Source organism: Colletotrichum acutatum (genome assembly GCF_030867785.1).
Source record: "Colletotrichum acutatum strain CBS 112980 chromosome Unknown BDZ83scaffold_9, whole genome shotgun sequence".
NCBI classification, from domain to species: Eukaryota; Fungi; Ascomycota; class Sordariomycetes; order Glomerellales; family Glomerellaceae; genus Colletotrichum; species Colletotrichum acutatum.
In genome coordinates this window covers 372,865-393,663 of record NW_026849003.1, presented here as the reverse complement: position 1 = coordinate 393,663, position 20,799 = coordinate 372,865, and the positions used below count along the sequence as shown (strand labels likewise).

At 45.9% G+C, this 20,799-nt stretch overlaps 5 protein-coding genes across 5 annotated transcripts; 3 read left to right on the top strand and 2 right to left on the bottom strand.

The window, feature by feature from the left end:
- Window positions 1-3,897: 3,897 nt before the first annotated feature.
- BDZ83DRAFT_647483 (uncharacterized protein) lies at window positions 3,898-4,789 on the top strand (the record flags this gene model as incomplete). Its single annotated transcript, XM_060510081.1, has 2 exons — window positions 3,898-3,976; window positions 4,533-4,789. The coding sequence occupies 2 exons, from the start codon at window positions 3,898-3,900 to the stop codon at window positions 4,787-4,789; spliced, it is 336 nt and encodes a 111-aa protein (XP_060369982.1).
- A 2,814-nt stretch (window positions 4,790-7,603) lies between these two features.
- BDZ83DRAFT_747939 (uncharacterized protein) lies at window positions 7,604-9,046 on the top strand (the record flags this gene model as incomplete). The annotated part of the gene is made up of 3 exons (XM_060513532.1): window positions 7,604-7,850; window positions 7,916-8,084; window positions 8,146-9,046. The coding sequence occupies 3 exons, from the start codon at window positions 7,604-7,606 to the stop codon at window positions 9,044-9,046; spliced, it is 1,317 nt and encodes a 438-aa protein (XP_060369981.1).
- A 110-nt stretch (window positions 9,047-9,156) lies between these two features.
- Window positions 9,157-11,155, bottom strand: BDZ83DRAFT_449269 (FMN-dependent dehydrogenase). Its single transcript, XM_060503156.1, has 2 exons — window positions 9,655-11,155; window positions 9,157-9,559 (listed from the first exon to the last, which is right to left on the bottom strand). The coding sequence occupies exons 1-2, from the start codon at window positions 11,021-11,023 to the stop codon at window positions 9,396-9,398; spliced, it is 1,533 nt and encodes a 510-aa protein (XP_060369980.1). The 5' UTR covers window positions 11,024-11,155; the 3' UTR covers window positions 9,157-9,395.
- A 280-nt stretch (window positions 11,156-11,435) lies between these two features.
- On the bottom strand, window positions 11,436-12,459 carry BDZ83DRAFT_603972 (glutamyl-tRNA synthetase). Its single transcript, XM_060507258.1, has 2 exons — window positions 12,112-12,459; window positions 11,436-11,931 (listed from the first exon to the last, which is right to left on the bottom strand). The coding sequence occupies exons 1-2, from the start codon at window positions 12,327-12,329 to the stop codon at window positions 11,523-11,525; spliced, it is 627 nt and encodes a 208-aa protein (XP_060369979.1). The 5' UTR covers window positions 12,330-12,459; the 3' UTR covers window positions 11,436-11,522.
- A 5,859-nt stretch (window positions 12,460-18,318) lies between these two features.
- On the top strand, window positions 18,319-20,383 carry BDZ83DRAFT_449025 (uncharacterized protein). The gene is made up of 2 exons (XM_060503155.1): window positions 18,319-18,706; window positions 18,766-20,383. Exon 2 carries the CDS (start codon window positions 18,813-18,815, stop codon window positions 20,292-20,294), a length of 1,482 nt encoding a protein of 493 aa, XP_060369978.1. The 5' UTR covers window positions 18,319-18,706; window positions 18,766-18,812; the 3' UTR covers window positions 20,295-20,383.
- Window positions 20,384-20,799: the final 416 nt, after the last annotated feature.

The window sequence follows — 20,799 nt, the reverse complement described above, 5'->3', positions numbered from 1 at the left end:
CAGGCGTCCACCTGCCTTCCATCCAACCTTGACAATGACCAAACACATTCCATCTGCACACTTTGTCCCATCCGCCATGGCAATTTCTGCCTCTCGCACGAACACGGGAGTCTCGTACCCGAAGCCAAGGTAGAGGATTTGTTTGTTCGGAGAGACATCGATTGGCTCTCCCTTCTCCGCTGTCCGATTGCCTGAGTCTTGACGTAGATGCAGGCTCAGATCTCAGGTACCGCGGAATTTCTGCCATCCCAGTGTTGGACGTCCGTGTCTTACACCGACAGCGGAACAAGATCACGAACAGACGGGAACCACACACACACTCCCTCCATCCTTGATCCAGCCCGGAATCTGAGCATTGAGATGGAGAACGCGGCCGTCTGCCGACTCAACCCCCTCACTCCCAACCGTGGCCTTCTCAACTTCTCTGCACTTCACCCCTAGCGCCTGCCTGCCACCTGGACGACTGCAAAGAAAAGGAAAGAAAAAAGAAAAGAAGAAATCTGAAGAACAATCGAGACACGAGTCCACCAGTCAATCGTCGGCCATACCTACGCATTTCCTCCACCCCTATCTCGCCTCTTCCATCCGACTCCGATATCATGACTGGATCTTGTCTGGCTTGGCTATCACCTCGAATAGGGTAGGCATTCCCCTTGTTGTCTCCGAGAGCCAGCCTATGCGCATTAGCGAGCTTGAAGCGCCAAAACCATCTTTGGCCGTTTCCGCCCTTGATTCTATTAGCCCTCTCTCTCTCTTCTCATCAAAACCGTCTTCATCTCGGTCGAAAGGCTGCAATCACGCATCCAAGCATCCGAGCCGCGAGATAGCCGGAGAGATTTTCCTGACAAACAGAGCAAGGTCCTTTCGCCGATTCGAGCCTTCTCCGTATCGAACGCTCATTGTGTTTACCATCCTCCGTCCAATCCAGCCTTATATTCATCAACTATCTCGCTTCCTTAGTTATCCATGTTCCCTCGAGAGACTTGATTGCCATGGGTGCGACAAGCCGGCTAGACTCTGGGGGAAGCACCACACGCCAGTAGTCGGCTAGCAAGACTAATCGATGGGCGCCGAAGAATAAGCAAGCAAACGGCCAGGCTAAGACGATGTCACTGGTGCAAGCCAACGAAGCCACCAGTCCCAGCTGCGTCTCACGCCAGGGCACTTTGGGGAACATCACCGCCGCAGGCGACTACTCAATGACGATGTCTTTCAGCTGCCCTTGCACCACTGCAAAAGTGGCGAATGAAGCAGCCCAGGGGAACAGAGCCAGACCAGTGTCAATTCACAACCATAAAAGGCGCTCTTACACTACAGGTGATCTGGACAATCATGAGCGCGGCATCGAGGCTCCGGTAAGCTGGCCCCATTTCTAAGCTGCTTGAATATTTTAGCGGATCATGCAAGAACCTAGATCAGGCGCGTCCGGTCAAGCCCGCACTGAGGCATGCAAGACTCTTCTCCAAGCGCCCGACGAACCGCAGATTTCGTTGCATTTCCCGGTCGAGCGCAGGCGTGGGGAACGCAGCTAAGCTTAGACCAGTTATATAAGGCATAACGGTTTGGGTGCACTAACTCAGATACGTACTTTCGACACTCACGCGCCAACGTTACGATGTTATCAGTATGGAGTACAGATACAGATGTTCCTCCCATCTATCATCAATACACCAACCTGCGAGGTCTGCAGTTTCACATGGAGTCGCGTTTTCCATTGCTTTTCGGGTCTTGTTCTACACAAAGATCACTTACTCGAATAATCGCCGGTATATCGACGGGTTACATTCGCAAGTCATCGTGACCCCGCGGATCTAGCAGGATTCGCCCACAAGATCGTGTTGCACAACATGGACTCTTGCTGTACCTCGACCCAGAAACGCGTATATCGGTATTAGTACGTCGACGAGAACATGAATTGGACTGCGAACGAAACTGTGAGCGACAGACGTGCGTGGTCGCAGGGATTCAACCCCTGCTCCGGCCGAGAAATGAATGACCGGGGCCAACCTGATCCTCGACCTCAAGCCGCTACCTAAATGTCTCTTACTGGTATCCGTACAGTAGATATCGCTGAGCCAAGGGCTCTTTGATCTGTCTGATTCGGTGCGTCCTCGTGCTGCTATAGACATTCGGAACAGAAGCACAGAAGCTCATTGGATTAAGCAGGAAGCTGGACGAACTAGTGGCTCGGTCGACCGAGACATTGTCAACTTGTCTGTCTCTGAAGGATCATCCCCAAGTTGATCTCCCGTCTGGCCATCTGCCCGGTCCCAGTATTCGATTCGTCTTCTCTAGACAGCGCAGATCTGGTTCGACCGACTAGGGCTCAGAGCATCCCCTTGGCCAACCAACGAATCTCCGAGCCAGCCCATACTCCCCTACCGCACGACCTTGTTCCGTCTCGCAGTCAGGGTCCAGCTCCAAAATGTGCACGCGCCCCAACAGGACCGGATTCCAAATACACTAGCCTCCCTCAGCTCCAGTCGGCCACCAAGTTTCTCCCAGACTGAGCAGGACCCGGGGACAGCCGCAGTTACTCTTCGGACCACTCGTCGAAAACGGTTAGGAGTATGAGAACCTTAGATGCGTGATACCAAACACCCTTCGGTTCGGCTATCGACGACGCGATGTTAGCATTTCAAACTCCAAAGCGAGCCCAGTTTGCTACCTTGGGGTCCTAGCACCTTGCTTTCAGAGTACCTAGTGGCACTGTTGGCCTTAGCGGTGGTTCCCGATTTAATTCTCCGACCCCAACTAGCAACGCTTGGTCATTCATGGCCAAAGCCTAGCAAAAGTTCGCCGGCACCAGCTTTCGCCCGTCATAGCCACCTCTCCACGTCCTGCACCTTGACAAATATAGACGGGTAGATGGATGTAAAGGACAGCCACCGCACCAGTCGTCTGAGACAACATACTCTTTGATATCCACCGCTTAGCATGGCGCTACGAGCCAGAGCAGCTTAGCATCACGGGAACGATCTACAGGGGAATCAGACAGCCGCCTTGCAGATTCCACATTATGCTCTACCATGGCTCTGGCCCCTGTGCCCTTCGGAGAGCACCCGGGCGTTGCGCCATCATTGTGGCATGTAGCGATTTCAAAGCGGCAAAGACCAGTGGGAATTGTCGTCATACAGTGGGCAGAACATCAAAAAAAGCACCTACGTCAAGATTCTGCTGTCGCCAAGAAGGATACTGATAGACGCCTCGATCGATATGTCAATCTTGCTTTGCTCTGCTAGGGACGTCCCTCTAAACTCTCGGCCTGGCACCTACATCGGTTTGACTGCCATTCTCACTGCCGACCACCCGTCCTACCACCATACCTGGACATCCGGTCTCTTGAACGACCAGATACAATACGTCTAAATCGAAAACGCAGTTCTGGCGAGCAGACCCCCCGTAGAGCAAGAGACATGCAGCTAGCCGGCTGGATGTGCTCTGAATATGCAGCCGATGCCACCAACCCTCATGTACGATCGGCCACCAGCCCTCACCGACTTCCCTTACTTAGTTACCAACCCTGGCTATCAGCTAGCGACCTTTTAGTGGTGCGACATGCAAAACACAGGACGGCGGCGCCTATTGAGATCTCGGGGTTCCGGATCTGGCCACAGCATCGTTCCAGTCAGACGGTAGCTTTTCGGGGTCTGCATGTACTACATCACCAACTTTCATGTGGTGTGCAACAAAGGTCAGCTCGAAGATGCGTAGCATGTGTGCTTTGCTCTGTCGGAAGTAACGGCCAATACCAGGTGGTCCAGTGCATTTGATGCAGCTTGACATTCCGACATCCCTAATTCGCGAGAAGCCAAGTTCAGAGCCTCGCATAGCTTCTAATCGAATATGTACGGCATAGGCTAAGTGCTAATGTCACAAATAGCACTCTTCTGCGAAATGGACGTGGGACAGACCGTGGTCGTTTCTCTTCTACCTCTGGTGTGTCGGCTAGGGATCCTGGTTGGCCTCGATATTGGTGAGTTGGCCACCATTCTTGGCCCCTGCTTGACGTCGGGATCTTGAGACGCCCCAACCCTGCACATTTCATCTCAACTTTGAGGCTCTGCGAACTACAGGTCTCGGAATATTTGGACAACATAATCGACAAGCAGCTATTGCTTCCACTTTTCGTTGCGCCTTCGGGCCTAAGCGGAACTTCACACCATCAAGGACCGGCGCCTTAGGATCCATTAGCGTGATCAGATGTTTTCACCGTTCCCTCGAACAACGGTCTGTCAGCCGTGGTGTATGGTCAGACAGACAAAGCTGGGAGGAAACGGGACCGTTTACGCCAACCCCACTGAGATCCACGGCATAACCACAGACCAGTACCTTAATCATACAAACCACGATTTCTAGGGCGAAGAGAACCCTATCATTGTCTCCAAATATACTTACAGCTATGCCGGCAACTTCTGTTGCCTGTGTCTAGCACATCCTCTGGAAATCCACGCACTTCTTCTGTAGCACAGTAATTGTCAGATTCCGGCCCTTGGCTCGTTGTCTCGGGCTGCGGACATTGCGCAGACTAGGTAGTCATCGCTACAGAGTCGAAGTAGCTTTGGCCACAATCTACTTGTGTCCTGTGAGATGCTTCAACTATGTCACAGTGGTACGATTATTCATTCGTGGTTTCACAGAGGACATGACGTTACCCCTGCAGAACTCGGCATGTTACAAATGGTCCATCATGTACGAGTGTCACACGGCAGAGGGCCCAAAACGGGATGCAGGTCACTTCCGAGGGGCAACGAACTCTCTCGGAAGCTGGGAGTTGCTCGCGAGTTGAATCTAGGATATTGGGCAACGTCGAACTCTAGTTGACTTCATCTGTAGGATGGAAGAAATCCAGCGATAACCATCGAGCTGCACGGAGTCACCGTCTCGACGACTTGCTGTCATTCGCGGCTTCACCCAGCCAAGCAGATGTAGGAAATAAACTCCGAACGGTACGAAGAGAAAGCTGACCGTGGAAGTACGATAGGGTACAAGGCTGTTCTCCTGCTCACTTGCAATTAGACCAGAGCGGCAAAGGCACGGTAACACTTGTATGAGCTTCTGATCCGACACCGTCATCCTCTATCCAGCTGCGCGTCTCCACGTCGATCCGTCTCGGTTCTTCATCAGACAGTTCTTGGACCCTGGAACGTTCGGAAACCTTTATTGCCATTTCGTGTGGTAGTTGAGAGGCTACGAACTGTGGCACTCCGCAGGAGTCGTCCACGGTGCTCATCATCGCTCCAATACCGATTTAGAATCTCTTCTTTAGAAACTGTCATCGAAGTTTCTGACAAGTTTGTGTCATCACTGTGGCTGATGCCAAGCTGTTGCTTTGTAGACTGCGTCGTTCCGAACAGCTACCGTGGCATTCGATAGCCTAGTAAGCTAGGTGTATAGATTGTCCAAGACAGCGTTGAATACCGATATCGAATTTGCCGATTTGGTGTCTTTCCGGAACATCCGATGATCGGCTGGATTATTCAAAGAATAGACGTCCGGGACTTGGCCCGATCCACGAGGCGAAGTGTCATTCCTTGACGCCTACTCAGATCGCCTTGCCAACGAGGATCAGGTACAAAGAGATGATCGTGAAGCCACTTCAAGCCTTGACCACTTCTCATCGATGAGAAAGCAGGTCGCAAAGTGATTCCGGCTTAGAAGTCGAGCGCCTTCGAACTGATACCGTTGTCTTCGCTTCGCAACTCAAGAGTCAGCCGCATCCCGCGTTGTGAGAACAATCTTGGGAAGTTCTAAAAGTCAGCCGCTCCATATAGTCACACTTGATCTCTAGAAACCGATGTCATCATGACAATCGACAGCTCGACCTTTTGCACGGTCGTACGTTAATATTCAAATTGGGGATTATTGCCACGCGGTAAGATTATCAAGCGTTGATACTCGTTAAGTGTTGCTTGGAACTGACTCTTCAAATAGCCGTAGCAAATCACCTTGTTTGTTTACTATTTCCACCCACCGAAGTCACAGTGGAACGAAAAGAAAGCCGAAATAAGACCTCGATATCAGGCAACGAACCTCTCGATTTCCTAGGCCACTCGGCGATTCACTGTGGCCTTCATTTGGAGAATTCCTACTGGGATATTGTGAGAAGACCCTACTTATTTCCTGCTTGTTTCATAGGTCTTGTTTCGGCGAACGAGATGGCGATCTACTCCTTGTAAGCATGCCATGCTTATATGTTTTCTGACAGATCACATACACATGAGCACCCGGATTGGCTACATGAGGAGCAGAAATTCTCCAAGCCAGCCACAAAGTCTCGGCTCGGCTTCATGAGTCGAATAGTCAGTCGTTTCATCTTCAAGGTGAGAGCATTTCAACGTTTCTCATGGAGTCTCGGCTACTCTGGCAAGCGGGCTGTCGTCCAACTCCTCCAGCTGATGCCATCACAGCATCGAGCGTCTCATCGTTGTTGTCCTTTGCCGGCGGACCGGCCGAACATAACCGGGGCCGGGCGACTGTTTGAATTAGAAGCAACTGGCGCGCAAAGGTTGCCTAAAATGCCTTGTTTACTGGGCGCGTTCCGCGCAAAGGCTCCGATTCCGCTGTGGATGCGAGAGATACTTAGTTCAACAGTAAAGGCGGGGCGCGACGGAACCCTTTTTCGACATTCAAGGCTGTCCGAGTCGTTGCCAACAGGGGCCTGTCGACCCGTCCGGGGTTTTCGGCAAAAATTACACGAGATCGTCAGTCAAGCTCGCTGCACGTATTTCAGCTGGCTGACGTCTCATTGGGTGGTTTTGGCGAGTTGACCAGGAGCTGGAGTGAGGTCTGCCTTCAGCTGCAAGCCACATTCTCCGGTTCGGGCTAAAGGCCTTGATAGTCTTGTCTTGGGCACCGCTAGACTCCACTACACCGCTATCACGCCAAAAACTCAACACCAAAGATGAGTTGTCGTGACATAGGGCGCAAAGCCTTGTTTGTTGGTTACAGTCCGTATCCGTAGGGTTTTGTCAAGACTCAAGTGAGTGCTCCAGTCGCGAGTCGAAAGCGTATGAAGCAACGCGGGAAACACGAATTAGATCAAGTGATCTCCATGTAAGTGAGCAAAAGAGCTGTCAAAGTACATGAGATTTACCCCCTTGAGTCACCTCGACTAGATAGATATGCAACCAGGTCTCAGAAAAGAAAAACGGCTTTGGAATGATCATCTGGCTGTCTGCCTTGCCAGGCAGGTCGAACAACGCTACCAACGCGCATCGGTCCATACCCGCACCTCACGAGGCGGAGTTTCCACATGGTCCAATCCCAACCAGCCTCTATACCCCGGGCCAAGATACGAACGGTCAAGTGCAGGAGACTTGGAGCTGGACCCTTGGTGTATCCCTCCTTTGAGCCTCATTGGCGTTGTCGGACGCCATGGTCTATTGGCTCACCCGCAGGGCGCCTTCTATTCGGTAACTTTTCATCTCAGCCCGAGCTGGGATTGCCCGGCTGGCTGTTTCTGTCTCCCTTTTCTCCCGCATCCTCCTTTGGAGCCTTCGTCTCTTCTTATCCCTCCCTTCTCCCCCCCCTTTTTCTCGCACTTTCCTCCACATCGTATTATTCTGTCAACCCATAGGAAACATATCGTTACAGATCCAACATGGGGAGATTCATTCAACTCGGAGCTCTTGCTTGCTTGTACCTGGGCGTGGAGTCCAAGGCGCTGAGATGGCAAGACGATACCCCAAGCTGGTCTCCACCCAGGCAGACCATTGCTGCGATGAACATGGAGGAGCTCGGCTTCAGTCCAAAGCCCACTGCGGCGCCTGAGCCCGGCAATGTCGACCTGAAGCTGGCTAAGCGTGTAAGAGGCGACGACACCTGTGGTTACATCTCTGGAGAGGCTAGTAAGTATACAATCTTGTGATGAACAGAGACTGGTGGTCTGTGAAGGATACTGACCTCTTTCCAGCCAACTCCATCTACTGCGGTACTGGTTCCTGTGTCATCAACAGCTTCTACTCCGTTGTTGGTTGTTGTAGCTCCTCCTCGGTCACAGACTGCACCACAATTGCTACGAGCTGTCTCCCATCAAGGTCGGCTAGTCGCGCCAGCAGTGGTGATACTCGTATGCAACTCTGGTACGTTACACTGTCGCTCTTCCTTTCCTGCGTGAACCATGTCTCATACGAAACCTTCTAGCACTGCCTCGGAAAGACCCGAGTGTGCCACTTACATCTACTCGGGCTCGTTGTTCAACCGTTATACCCTGTATGCATGCGCCGCCACTGAGGAAGTGATTGTCGTCTACGCAAACCCTACAGATTCTTCCGTCACCCAGGAGTCGACCACAGCGCCGGCAACAACCTCTCTTCGCAACATCGCATCAACCACTGCTTCGTCGGCAGCTACCACTAGCACGTCTAGCGGTGGCGGCGGCGGCGGCGGCGGCGGCTCGTCCACTCCCGTTGGCGCTATCGTGGGCGGCGTCGTCGGAGGTGTAGCGGCCATTGCCCTCATCGTCTTCGGCATCATCTTCCTCCTCCGCAAGAAGAAGAAGGACACCAACAATGTCAACAACAACAACAACCAGGCCACTCACCAGTCTTACGTCGGACCCCCGCCGCCCAACCAGGGTCAGCCGCAGATGTACCAGCAGCCTGGCCCCCCGGCACAGCAGCCGTCGCCCCAAGGATACCCTCCCCAGCAACAGCAGGGACAGTACCCGCAGGGCTTCACACCCGTGGACAACAATAACAGACAGAGCATGATGAAGCAGCACTACGACGTCACCACGGGATCCTACGACCAGAGCAACAACGGCGTCAGCCCGCCCTCCAGCCCGCCGCCCATGAGCCCGTCGCCTACATACCAGTCCGGTGTGCCGCAATATGTGCCGTCCCAGAACAGCGTCAGCCCGACGCAGGGAACGTATCCTCCTCAGCAGCAGCAGCCGCCGCAACAGCAAGGGGGCTACTACAACGCACCACCTCCCGCTCAAGGACAGCCGCCTGCACCACAGCAGCATCAGCACCAGCAGCCGGGCTTCGCGTCTGAGCTGCCTGCTCACAGGGGCGACAATGAGCTGCGTGAGTTGGCTTGAACGGCTGCCAGTGTTGACAAGAACGGGCAAAGGTGGAAAAGCGTAGTTGGTGGTTTGGTTTAATGATGGATTTAATTCTCAAGGATGAATGCGGGGATGCTTGGATGGACACGAAGCTCACGCTCTCAAATGCTATTGTGAACGCGGAGTCAGCAATGGTGTTGAACAGGGTTTTGGAGGGAGGGGCAACTATCGTTATGTGTATATGTAATACCCAAAGTCTTTTACATGGCCTCAATTGGCATATGAACCCTCTCTAATGCAATTGAGATATATACAACCAATAGATTGCCAAGAGATGTCGTGAGACATGTCACTACTAGTGCGTTCTTGATGACGGTTAATCAAATCACAGCTTGCTGTGTATATCACGGCGCCAGGGTGTATTTGGGTTTTCCTGTCGTCCCGGGATGAGGTGGTCCACGGCCAAGGTATTGAGGAAACCAGGGTGAACTTGATCTAGATTTGTGACGCCGCACATTTTCATCGTCGTCTCCAGTTCGTCTCGCAGGACTACAAAAGAAGTCAGCATTCTCGACATACATCTCATAGTATGTCCATCGCCCAGAAAGCCGAGACAAATTGGGATCCGAAAAAAAAAGACTCACTCTCAATGTATCGCTCCACGCCCTCAGCACCGTAATTCAGCCCATACAATAACCCCCTACCTACACCCACAGCCTTAGCACCAAGACACAAGGCCTTGAAGATATCTGTCCCGCGCGAGATGCCACCGTCCACGTACACCTCGACACTGTCAAACACGTGCGGGCAATTCTTCTGCAGCTCCAGCAGCACCATGATGGTCGCGGGGGACGTGTCGAGGCTCCGCCCGCCGTGGTTGGAGAGGACAATGGCCTCCACGCCGGCCTCGACGGCCCGCTCGGCGTCCATCCACGTCTGCACGCCCTTGAGGACAATGGGGAGGCCGGGGACGGTGCGCCGCAGCCAGGCAATGTCGGACCAGTTTACCGAGGCGTCGATGTAGCTGCCCATGATGCGGCCGAGGGCGCCACCCTTGGCGTCGTTGACGGCGCGGGCGCCGGAGATGGGTGAGCCTAGCGACTCGTCGGAGGCCACGCGCTCGTCGGCCTCGCGTTTGCCCGGGATGGGGGCGTCGATTGTGAGGAAGAGTGCTTTCACGCCCTGTGCTTGGGCGGAGCGCAGCAGGCGTTCCGAGTTGGCGCGGTTCTTGTCGACGTAGAGCTGGAAGAAGACGGGGACGTCGTAGGGTGTGACGGGGTTGTGCTCGCGCTGGGCGGCGAGGATGTCCTCGAGCGGAAAAGAGGCGGAGACGGAGACGCACTGCGGTACGCCGGCGGACTTGCAGGCGCGGCCGAGTTCCTTTTCGCCTTCGGGGTGGACGAGGCGGGCCATTGCGGTGGGCGGGCAGAAGATGGGGGCGCGCATCGGGTGGGAGAGCATGGTTGTCGCGGTGGAGACGGCGGCGACGTCGACGAGGACGCGGGGCCGGAGGGTGATTTGGGAGTAGAGGCTCGCGTTGCGGGTTTTTGTGAAGAGGTCTGTTGCGGCGGAGGAGACGAAGGCCCAGGCTTTGGGGGAGAAGGAGGTGGATGCTGCGGATTCGAAGTCGTGGGCGCTTATGAGGGTGGTGAGGGGAGGTTTTGAGGGCATGGTTGGCGGTGGTGGTGTTTGACTTTCTTGTTTTTGGGATGGATCTTGTTGCTGCTGCTGGGGCCACTTGTGAGGTTGAGGCTTCGCCATGATGGCTCCCGGGGGTAGGACGCCTTTGTGGTGCGAGATAGGGATGGTCGACTTGACCAGGTTGGGCCCGTGGACTTCAGAGTAGACCTCTGTGGCGTCTTTGCCTGCGCACTTGAGAATCACGGCGATGCCGCCCGGGTGTTCGCGGACAAAGTCTGTGAAATCGTAGACGGAGCCGTCGATGGCGAGCCAGAGGTCGTCGAGGCGGTTGTGTTTCGATACCTCGGCGGGCGTCAATGTAAGAGGGGGCATGTTATTATCATATGAGTATACGTGAGATGAGCAGAGGGAGGGCGTAAGGAGGATGAATGATGTTGAGAGGTGAAGTCTTGCATCACCGTCTTTGTATGTCGTCGCGGGCCGGGCGCCAAGGCGTAGTCTGACATGTCCCGGGACCGAAGGCGGTAGTCGATTTCGGGCGGTATTGCGCCGAGAGGGTCCCTCGGAATGGTGGGGCTGCAGCGTGCCGTCCTCCCCGGGTTTCCCTTTTGATGCGACTCTGGCAATTGCCCTTGGATGATGGCCACCCCATGCAGGCGGGGGTGGATTGTACCCCCAGGACTCGCGGGGGGATTTTCTCGCTCGCTAAAGATGCACGGATATAGAGCTCGTCATCACTGTAAATCACCGATATCGCATTGGGTTGCGGGCTGTAGTGGACCCATGGTGGGAGAATTATTTTTATTTCTTTTCATGTGGAATTACCCCTCCAAACCCAAGTCTCTCATATGAAGCTTAAGCTCGCGCAACGTCACCCCGCCAAAGCCTTCCCAATGAGACTCAACGCCCTCTCGCTGTGGTTCATCTTCAACGCCAGCGCGTGCCCCTGCTCACTCATCTTGGCCCACGTCTTGCGCAGAATGCCAATAATCTTATCCTCGTCAACCTCCTCCTTACTCTCAAAGTCGTCAAAATGATCGTCGAGGAAGACGAGGCATGCCACGTCTTCAAGCACCTGCGTCTCCTCGTCCTTGCTGAGGTTCTCCTTGCGGATAAGCGCCGCCACACGGTCGACGTCCTCCTGGGGGATGGCGGGCTGGATGTCGGGCGATGAGGCGAGGAGCTCGGCCACCTGGGCGGCGGCTTGGGACTTGAGCTTCGCGCGCCAGGTGAGGTAGCCCGGACGGGTCATTGGGTATGTGTTGCGGGGGATTTCCCATCTACGGGTTGTAGTTCATGTGAGTTAGATAATGAGGCTTGTTAGGTAACTATGACTGGGAGGGGGTCTTATTCATCGACTTGATATGCTCAACATGCACAATGTGATGCTTATAATTGCTTGTTTAAAAAAAGGTAAAAAAGTATAATAAGAAAAAAAATGCTTGATTGCAAAATGTTACCTCCTGAAGTGCTGGGCTCGGCAGGCCAGTTGCAGGACCGGAGGTGCCGCCGGAGACCTGACGGCGAGCCAGCGCGTCATCTTCTGGGCATAGTGAAGCTCAAAAGGAACCGACTCAACGGACGATGGTCTGGGGTCTTGCTTGTGGGCCTCGTCGATCAGCTCGAGGGCCTTGAGGTAATTGGGTGGCAGATCGGGCAGTGAAGACGACGCTGCCATTTTGGTGCGTGCGATAATTATGTGATCGTATGAGGTGGTGGGATATGGTGGGTGTGTCCGACGGGAGGGTGTTGGGATGAGTGAGTCTGAACGGTAATCGCTGGTGAGGGAAGAGATGGGTTACTGTTTCAGGCCTTGCGAGAACTTCTTAGCCAGTAAGAGAGAGAAAGCCGCTAGTCACCCTTTTCTACGGCAGCCTATAACGCTCACTCCGTCAAAAATCAAGAAATTAGACTTTTCGCTTCTACGCCCACACTACTACCTAGATCTTTACTATATTAAAAATATAATATAAATTTATATAATTAATCGGTTAGGTTACGTAAGACCTTATAAATCTATATAGACTCGTATAGAATAATATAAATAAATACGGATATTTTTTTATTATTATTATTTATTTATAGTTTAAGTATTATAGTTTAAAATAGTATAGACTTGCCCTAATAATCGTAAACTTAACTATTTTATAGTTAAATTAGTTTATAAATAGATAATTTATATATACTATTCTTAAAATCTTTTTAATATTAAAGAACTAAACGAAATCGACTTTATTTTTATTAACGAGTTTAAAACCCTTTATAATACCGAATCCGCTCGAAGTCTTTTACATAAATCTTATATAATTAAAATAGAAAATGCCCTTTTTATATTAACTAAAAAACCCTAAAATTAAGTTATTAACTTCTTTTAAGCTACCTAAAAGGGTTTATAATAACGCGAATTAAATATTTAATAAATAAAAAAATTAACGAAGAACTCCCTATTTATTTAGGTTAATATATATTTTTAACTTATTTTATATTATAAAGTAAATATTAATAAAATACTTATTATTATATATATACGTATTATATTACTAAAAAAGTTTAATAAAACTTTTTTTTTTTTTTTAATTACGCCCTATTTTTTATATTTTAAAATAATAAAAACGATTTTATCTAGATTTATTACGAAAAAGCATTTTATTAAACGAAATTAAAAAGTAATATTAGTTAATTTAAAGAATCCGGTCGATATTTACGAGTTCCGAAGTACTATATATAAAGCTATTACCCTAGGCTTATTTCTTTATAAAATAATAATTATTTTTAATAAAAATATATATCTTTTATTATTTATATCTTTTTTACGAACCGAAGTACTTATTTTTAGCTAAAATAGTTCTAAAAAGCTACGGATTATTAAATAACTATTTAAAAAGACTTCGATTATAGACGAAGTTAATTAATCTATATTTAATTTAAAAGTTTTTATAAAGTTAAAAATAAAAACGGGATAAAAGCTTACTTTTAAAACTTAAAAAGTAATTTAGAGTACTAAAAAGCGCTTAGTTTTATAAAAACGTAAATTTTTATAAGTTTTAGTAAAAGAGGGAAAGGAATTAAAGGCTCCTAAACTAAAAAGAAAGATTATTATTAAAGTAAAAGATAAAGATAATATATTTAGTATTATATTAAAAGAAGAGTTTAAAAAGGTAAAGAATTAATTTATATATTATTATAACTTTTATTTTTAAAATTATCCGTTTCTATATATATTAACTTATATATATCGATACTACTTCTCTTTAATTATTATTTAACTTAATTAACTTCTTTAGTCTATTTTCTAAATAATAAGATTTATAGTTTAATATTTAATTTATTATACTAGTCTAAACGGTATTATAAGTATTTATAAGCTTTTATTTAGGGATATTTATCTCTTTTAAAATAAATAATAAGTATAAAAGAAGTACCCTCGTTAAGTAATATTTAATAGAGCTAAAAAGTCTTTATAAGTAAGTAGTTATAAAAAGACGCTGTATTTCTATTTTATTTTATAAAGTTTAATAAAGCTTAGTATTTAATAAAATTAAATAAATATGTAAAGTTTTATATCGATTCTAGATTAGGATAGGTAAATAGTTATTAAAATTAATTAAAAACAATATATAACTAACTCTTTTACGAGCGAATCTTATAATTATTTTAAATTTAAACGAAATTAATAAAATCCTAGCGGATAAGAGGTATAAAGATATATAATAATATAATTTTATTAAAAAGAGAGTTCGGGTTAAAGAGTTTAAGGTTTTATAATTTTTAGAAGTATTCTTATTAAATTAATAAATAATTATATAGAAGTCTTAAAATAAGATAATAAATATATTTACTCGCTAAGGAGCTAAAGAACTTTAATAGAGCTATCCCTACTAATTTTCGATTTTAATATTATAAATACTCTTTTTAAAGATCTAATAATTACGAAACTATAGCGGAGTTTTTTAGTTTTATATATTAAAGTCTTATTTAATACGACTTTATAATAAATAGTTATAACCTCTAGTAATAAAAACCGTTTCGATATTACGATCTAATTTTATTTTTAAAGGTATAAACCCCTATTTAGAAATAACATAAAGATATTAATTTAATATAGCTTTTACTATATAAGCTTTAACGTTAATATAGAACTATATAATAAATCGCGAGTATATCTTAATACTAGTATAGATCTCGAATCCCTATAGAAGTAGTTTATTATATATATTAATTAACTAAATATAATTAGGCCTAGGTATTATATATCTTTTTTATTTATATCGTATTTCGTAGAGGCGAGTATATACTTTTATAAAAAAAACTGTATAATATATATTATAAAGTATATTATAGTTAATAACGTATCTACGTTATTATATATATATATAGAGAAACTCGCGCCTATAGTTATGAATAATACGGGCAGTTTTTTTAAATATATATATATATTTAATTACTTTATAACAAGTTATAATAAACTACTATTCCGTTTATCGTTAAAGTAATTAATAATATTTTCGTATCGAAATTAGACCCGTTAAAGAGATTACGAAGTCCTTACTTTATAATATCGTAATAATATATTTATTAAATAGGCGTTATATAAAGAATAACTCGATAATTTAGTAAAGTAGAGCTTTTAAAAACTCTATTTAGATCTATTAATAAATATTCTACTTTCGAATATAGCGTTTGAACGTTAATATAAATAATATAATTAATTTAGATTCGGTAAGAAATAATATAATTTTAGAGTATTTCTAACTAACTTCGATCTTTTTATAAATCTCGTTTTAATATAATTTTAAATCGATATATAGTCAACTGCGAGGGGGCATTTTAATATAAAAATGTAAATAGAGTAATAGAAATATATTACTTTATATAAATATCTTACGGTAGCATATAGAAGTATATAAAAATATACGAGTTAGGTATTTAAAAACCTAAAAAACTTAAAAGTAGGGCGGGTCTATAAACTTATATATATAAGTATATATAAGTACTACTACTCGAAATTAACCGGCCTAAAATACTTAAAAATATATATAAGTAGTAAGTTCTATATACCCCTATACGTAGCTATATATATTTATAGATCGTATTTTATAAATCGTAAATATATATAAACGTATATAGCCTTCTATATAGAATTATCTAAACGTTATTTTTATTATTAAACTCTATAATAAGTTATAGACGTTAATTAAAATTTATAAAGAATTATTAAAAAGCGTTTAGTTATTATATAAGTATATATAGATATATACCGTAGTTAACGTTATTAAGTTTATTTAAAAGGCCTAAAATAGCTTTATTTAGAACCCGTAGCTAGCGGGAGCGAATACCCCGAATTATAAAAAGGAAATTAATTTCTAAATAAAAGGCCTTTATTTTATATAGAGTTATAAAAGAGGGTATACCGGGGCACTTAGCTATAAAGTTTTATAAAATTAATTATAAATTTGTAAAGAGTTATATAGATCTATATAGAATTTATTAAAAGTATATTTAAAAGCGCTAATATTATAATAATAGTTACCGTATACTTCGTATTTATTTAAAACTATATAGGCTTTAAAAAGCCCGTTACTCTTTTTATAACTTTTATATAACTTCTTATCTATTTATATAAATCTATATATTTAAATAAGGATTACTTTAGAATTTTATAAGCGCTTAGGCTCGTAATTATAAAACTAAAAGGTTCTATCTAAGACCTTTATATATAGTACGAGTATATTTTTAACTTAATAGATTTATTAAATTTATTAAACTCGTATACGGAACTATATAGATTATTAACCTCTATTTTTTAAAAAGTAATTTACGTAATAATATTATTATTTACGTTATTAATAATATCTATTTATAATAATTAATAAGGCTATATAGATATTAATATAGAGGTATATATATATATAAAAGCCTATATAGTAACGAGCTTATCTTTAATAAAATACTACGGCTACTTACTAAGTAGCGCCTTTTTATAAAGGAGTATAACCTCGTTTATAATTTTAAATATAACTAAAGCGATATTAATAGAGCTAGTTATAGTTATATAGTAGTATACGAGGCCGTATACGAATTCTAAATTATATATAGCTATTTATATAAGCTTATAAAAGCCTATAAATAAATATAATTATTTATATAGGCTCGTATAGTATAATAAATTATTATATATATAACGCTGGGTATATTAATTAATATATTAAGTTAAATAAAAGTTAGTAAATTTTTTAAAAAAAAAAGTTAAATTAGGTTAAAGAAACTATAAATAGATCTAATAACGTAACCGTAGAAAATAATAAAAAATCGTAAAAAATTGCTAATTATTACGGATTTTTATATATATAAGTAAATAAAGTAAAATAGGTATAGTTCGAATTACTTTAAGTTTAATAATTATAATATCGTAATAGATTTTATATTAAAGTAATAGAATAGGTAGTTTTATAAAATAAAAGTTAAATAAATAATAGGGGTTATTTATTAAAAAGTATATAAGTATAAAGAAAAAAAAAAAAGTTAGAGCTAGGGAAGAATTAAAAATAAGGAATTCGGTACGCTAGTAGCCCTATATTAGGCTAATTAGAAATAATAATTTAGGGGGGTTACGAATTCTATATATATTAATACGGAAAATATTTAATAAGTAATTAGTAGGAGGGTAGGTATAGTACCTTCCCGATTTTTGACGGAGTGCCTCTTGTAGTTTGCTGTACTTTTCAGAGACCGAAATTAAAAATGCAACCACCGACGGCGGGTTCAGGACGATGAGTAAGCCCGAGGCATGATTGGCCGTCGCTCACGCATCGCCCGTCCCGGACCTGCATCAGAGATCAGAGGCTCACCTCGTCCTCACTACCGTGGACCAATCCCCGGACCTTGTTGTTAACGTCAACTTGATATTTCCCACACACATCCCACTCCCCCACGCAGCAGACCATGGCTCTACCAAACTTCCCACTCAATATCACACTCATCATGTCGCACAATTAACGCCTATTTTCAGCATACAGATCGACACGACCCATAACCTGTCAATCTGTTGGCGCCATGCTTCCATGCTTCGGCAGATCGCCCTGCCGCCCGGTCTCGCCTGTTCTAGACCGGAGAATACTTTGCGATCTAGGAAGGGGGAACTTGGAGAAGGGACCCCGAACCACGACGTTTCGTCGCTTCGTCCCACCATGACCGAAGCTGCACACGCACACTTCCCATACCTATGATCCATGCTCGTTGATTGGTCGGATCCATTCAACCGCTTAAGCTGAAGTTTGACACTTTGGCAGTCTGATGAAGCCGTATTAATAGCTTTCAGGGAGGTCCTCCTGCCCCATCTTGGCCATCAAAGCCAGCTTCAAGTTTTCATTTTTCGGGTTCGTGCTCACCACAGCCACAAGCAGAATATTTTTCTTGTTTCCCCCCCCCCCCCCAACCTGCCTTACAGAATTGACTCAATTGCCCACTTAATACTTGGGAGGGCAGGTCTGTCTGGTTAGGAAAGAATGCCAGAACATTGTTCCTGCCAGCTTTGGTGAAGTTGTAGCTTCCTGATTGATTTATACCCCCCTGTGACCACTCGCTCCTGCCTCCTTTGTCAACTTCACCTACCTTATCAATCGGCAAGCTCAATCACCCACCTCATCCTCTATTCTTTCTTTCAGCTACCCGCCAGATTTCTCACAAGGCACCACCTAGTGACAATCGCGACTCGTGCTTCCTCAGCCGGCAATCTCATTGATCATTCTATCAATAGAACACCGCAACTACACTGTCGTTTTCAACAGCACTCACAAAGCCTGGACTTACCTACAACTTACTCATCAACATCACATCCAAGTCTATTGATAACACCCGATCGACCTCACACTCAGACATCTCAAGCGCATCATCAACCAAGTCGTCCTCTGGAAGAAGGAAGGAACATTGTCACTCTCGGCGGATTTAACACTGCGGATCGGACAATTACAATCATTTCGGCACGGAAGCAGCGACTGCAAATCTCACAGCTTTATGGTTTTTCAGAGTACTCACAAGCAGACCAAACTTCAAAAAGTGAGCCACATTTCTAGTGAACCTTCCCTTTCCAAATCCTTTTCTAACACATATTTCAGCTTCACCTCTTCAACACTCCACGAGTCAACATACCTATGCTTTCGCAATGACCAAAGCTAATCATCTGGCTGCCACGGTGGTTGACGATGGCACATCCTCCGTCACGGTAGTCACTGACGACGACGCTATGACCCTCGTCGACCTTTTTGGAGATCTCGACGTCGAGGAACTCACCGAGCCTGACAACAAAACCACATCTGGGAAGTCAACCAGCATTGTGACTTCGGAGGTTACCACAGACGCCGCTGACAGTGAGGTGGACATGAAGAATAAACCAAACGAGAAGGGCAAGGCCGTAGACACAGAAAGCAAGTCGGTCACGGAAGCAGAGACATCTTCTGTAGTCACATCAGAAGCAGCCAGCTCAGAGGGGCCTGAATCGTCAGCTTCTGGCGAGACAGCCTCAGAAGACAAGAGCACAACTGACGATGCATCCTCAAAGAGCGCAGACGCCTCTACTGGTGCCCAATCATCAACCACGGGCGAGTGGACAGCCTCAGAGGATGCTCTCATCATCAGCATGAAGGAGGGTGGTGAGACCTGGGCTTCCATCGGAAACGCAATCAACAGAGGCAAGAACGAGGTCAAAAAGCGCTGGCACGTAATGAAGATCAACGTTGCCAATTCGGTCGAATCCACATGCGAGGCTCATACAGAAGAGACTACTCAGACCGAATCCCAGGCGGCTACCGAGGCCGATGCCAAAACCGAAGCGAGCCAAGATGAGGTAAAGACAGATGATGACAAGTATAAATCCAAGGCAGAGAGAAAGGCGGAGCGCAAAGCCGAAAAGCAGAAGCAGAAAAACAAGGAGACCCTAAAGTCTGATGAAAAACTGAAAGAGTCGCAAAAGCCTTCCAAGGAGGTGAAGATCACTGAGGGCAAGAAACCCGAGTCCAAGCTCAAGGAGCCCAAACAGAGAGGCAAGCCCGCCAAGCCCGCCCCGTCAGAGGACTCGTCAAAGCCTGCTACCTCAGACACCAACGATGAGACCCCGAGCTCATCCTACCGAGACCGCTTCAACCTCCTCCACGACGCCTCCTCGGCCTCCGAGTCAACGTCCTCCGCTACCAGCGCGGACGATAACGACGCCGATCCTCAAGCTCAATACAAACGCGAACTCGCCGGCCAGGAGCGCTACATCCGCCGCCACGTCCACCCGGCACTCTACCCACCCACGCCGGCAGCATCGCACAAGAGAAAGAGGCCGCTTCCCCCTCCCGCCCACAGACGTGCGCCCAGCCCGGCAGACAGACAGCAGCGCCGAGACGACGCGACGCTCGCGGCGGTGGTCTCCAAGAGGGAGGCGACAAAGTGGCTTGAGATGCAGGCCAACTTTTACAACGCCACGGGCCGGATGGTGCCGCTTCACATGATCAAGTCGAGGTGCGAGGCCGAGGAGGACCGAGGAAAAGCCGCCGGCGTGCGGAGTTGGGCCTCCTCGGTGGCCGGTAGCGAGGATCTGTTGGACCCTAATGAGGGTCGGGACGCCCCTGAGGATGCTCTGATCGATGACGACGAGGATTGATACCCCCTTTTTCCTTTTTCTTACGCTTGTTTGCGAAATACGACCCTCATGAGGTACCTGGCTCGAGGGAGGTAACGACTGACGAATGAGAATGATGATGATGATGACGACGAAGGTTACGGCCTGCGTTTTGTCGTCCACGAGACTTTGATCGTGCCTTTAGTTTGGGACAACTAGTTTAGACGGATGGCAATGGGTTATCGGATATCAAAAATTGGGGTTGGGGATTCGGGATAATGGATAGATGGGGTGGTAATTTGCGTTTTTGTGTTTTGGGCTGTCTCTGGGTAACAAGGTAGTTCCTCCATACGAGGACTAGGGATCCTTTTTCATATCCAGTCAGCCATCCTTTGCTATTTTCCATGGCTGATACACACACAATGAACTGCTTTTGCATTTCAAGTTTTTGGTTGTGAATAGTCTGAGTTTGATCTCATAGAATTCCAGTTTGCAGAGAAATGCCCAGATTTTGAAGCTCCTACAGGAAAAAAGGTACAGACTACCA

Coding starts and splice junctions, on each gene's coding strand:
- BDZ83DRAFT_449269 (XM_060503156.1), bottom strand. CDS start 11,023: ATGCCCCCTCTTACATTGACGCCCGCCGAGGTATCGAAACACAACCGC. Junction 9,560..9,654: donor CGTGGAGCGATACATTGAGA/GTGAGTCTTTTT, acceptor CTTCTTTTGTAG/TCCTGCGAGACGAACTGGAG.
- BDZ83DRAFT_603972 (XM_060507258.1), bottom strand. CDS start 12,329: ATGGCAGCGTCGTCTTCACTGCCCGATCTGCCACCCAATTACCTCAAG. Junction 11,932..12,111: donor CGAGCCCAGCACTTCAGGAG/GTAACATTTTGC, acceptor TACAACCCGTAG/ATGGGAAATCCCCCGCAACA.
- BDZ83DRAFT_449025 (XM_060503155.1), top strand. CDS start 18,813: ATGACCAAAGCTAATCATCTGGCTGCCACGGTGGTTGACGATGGCACA.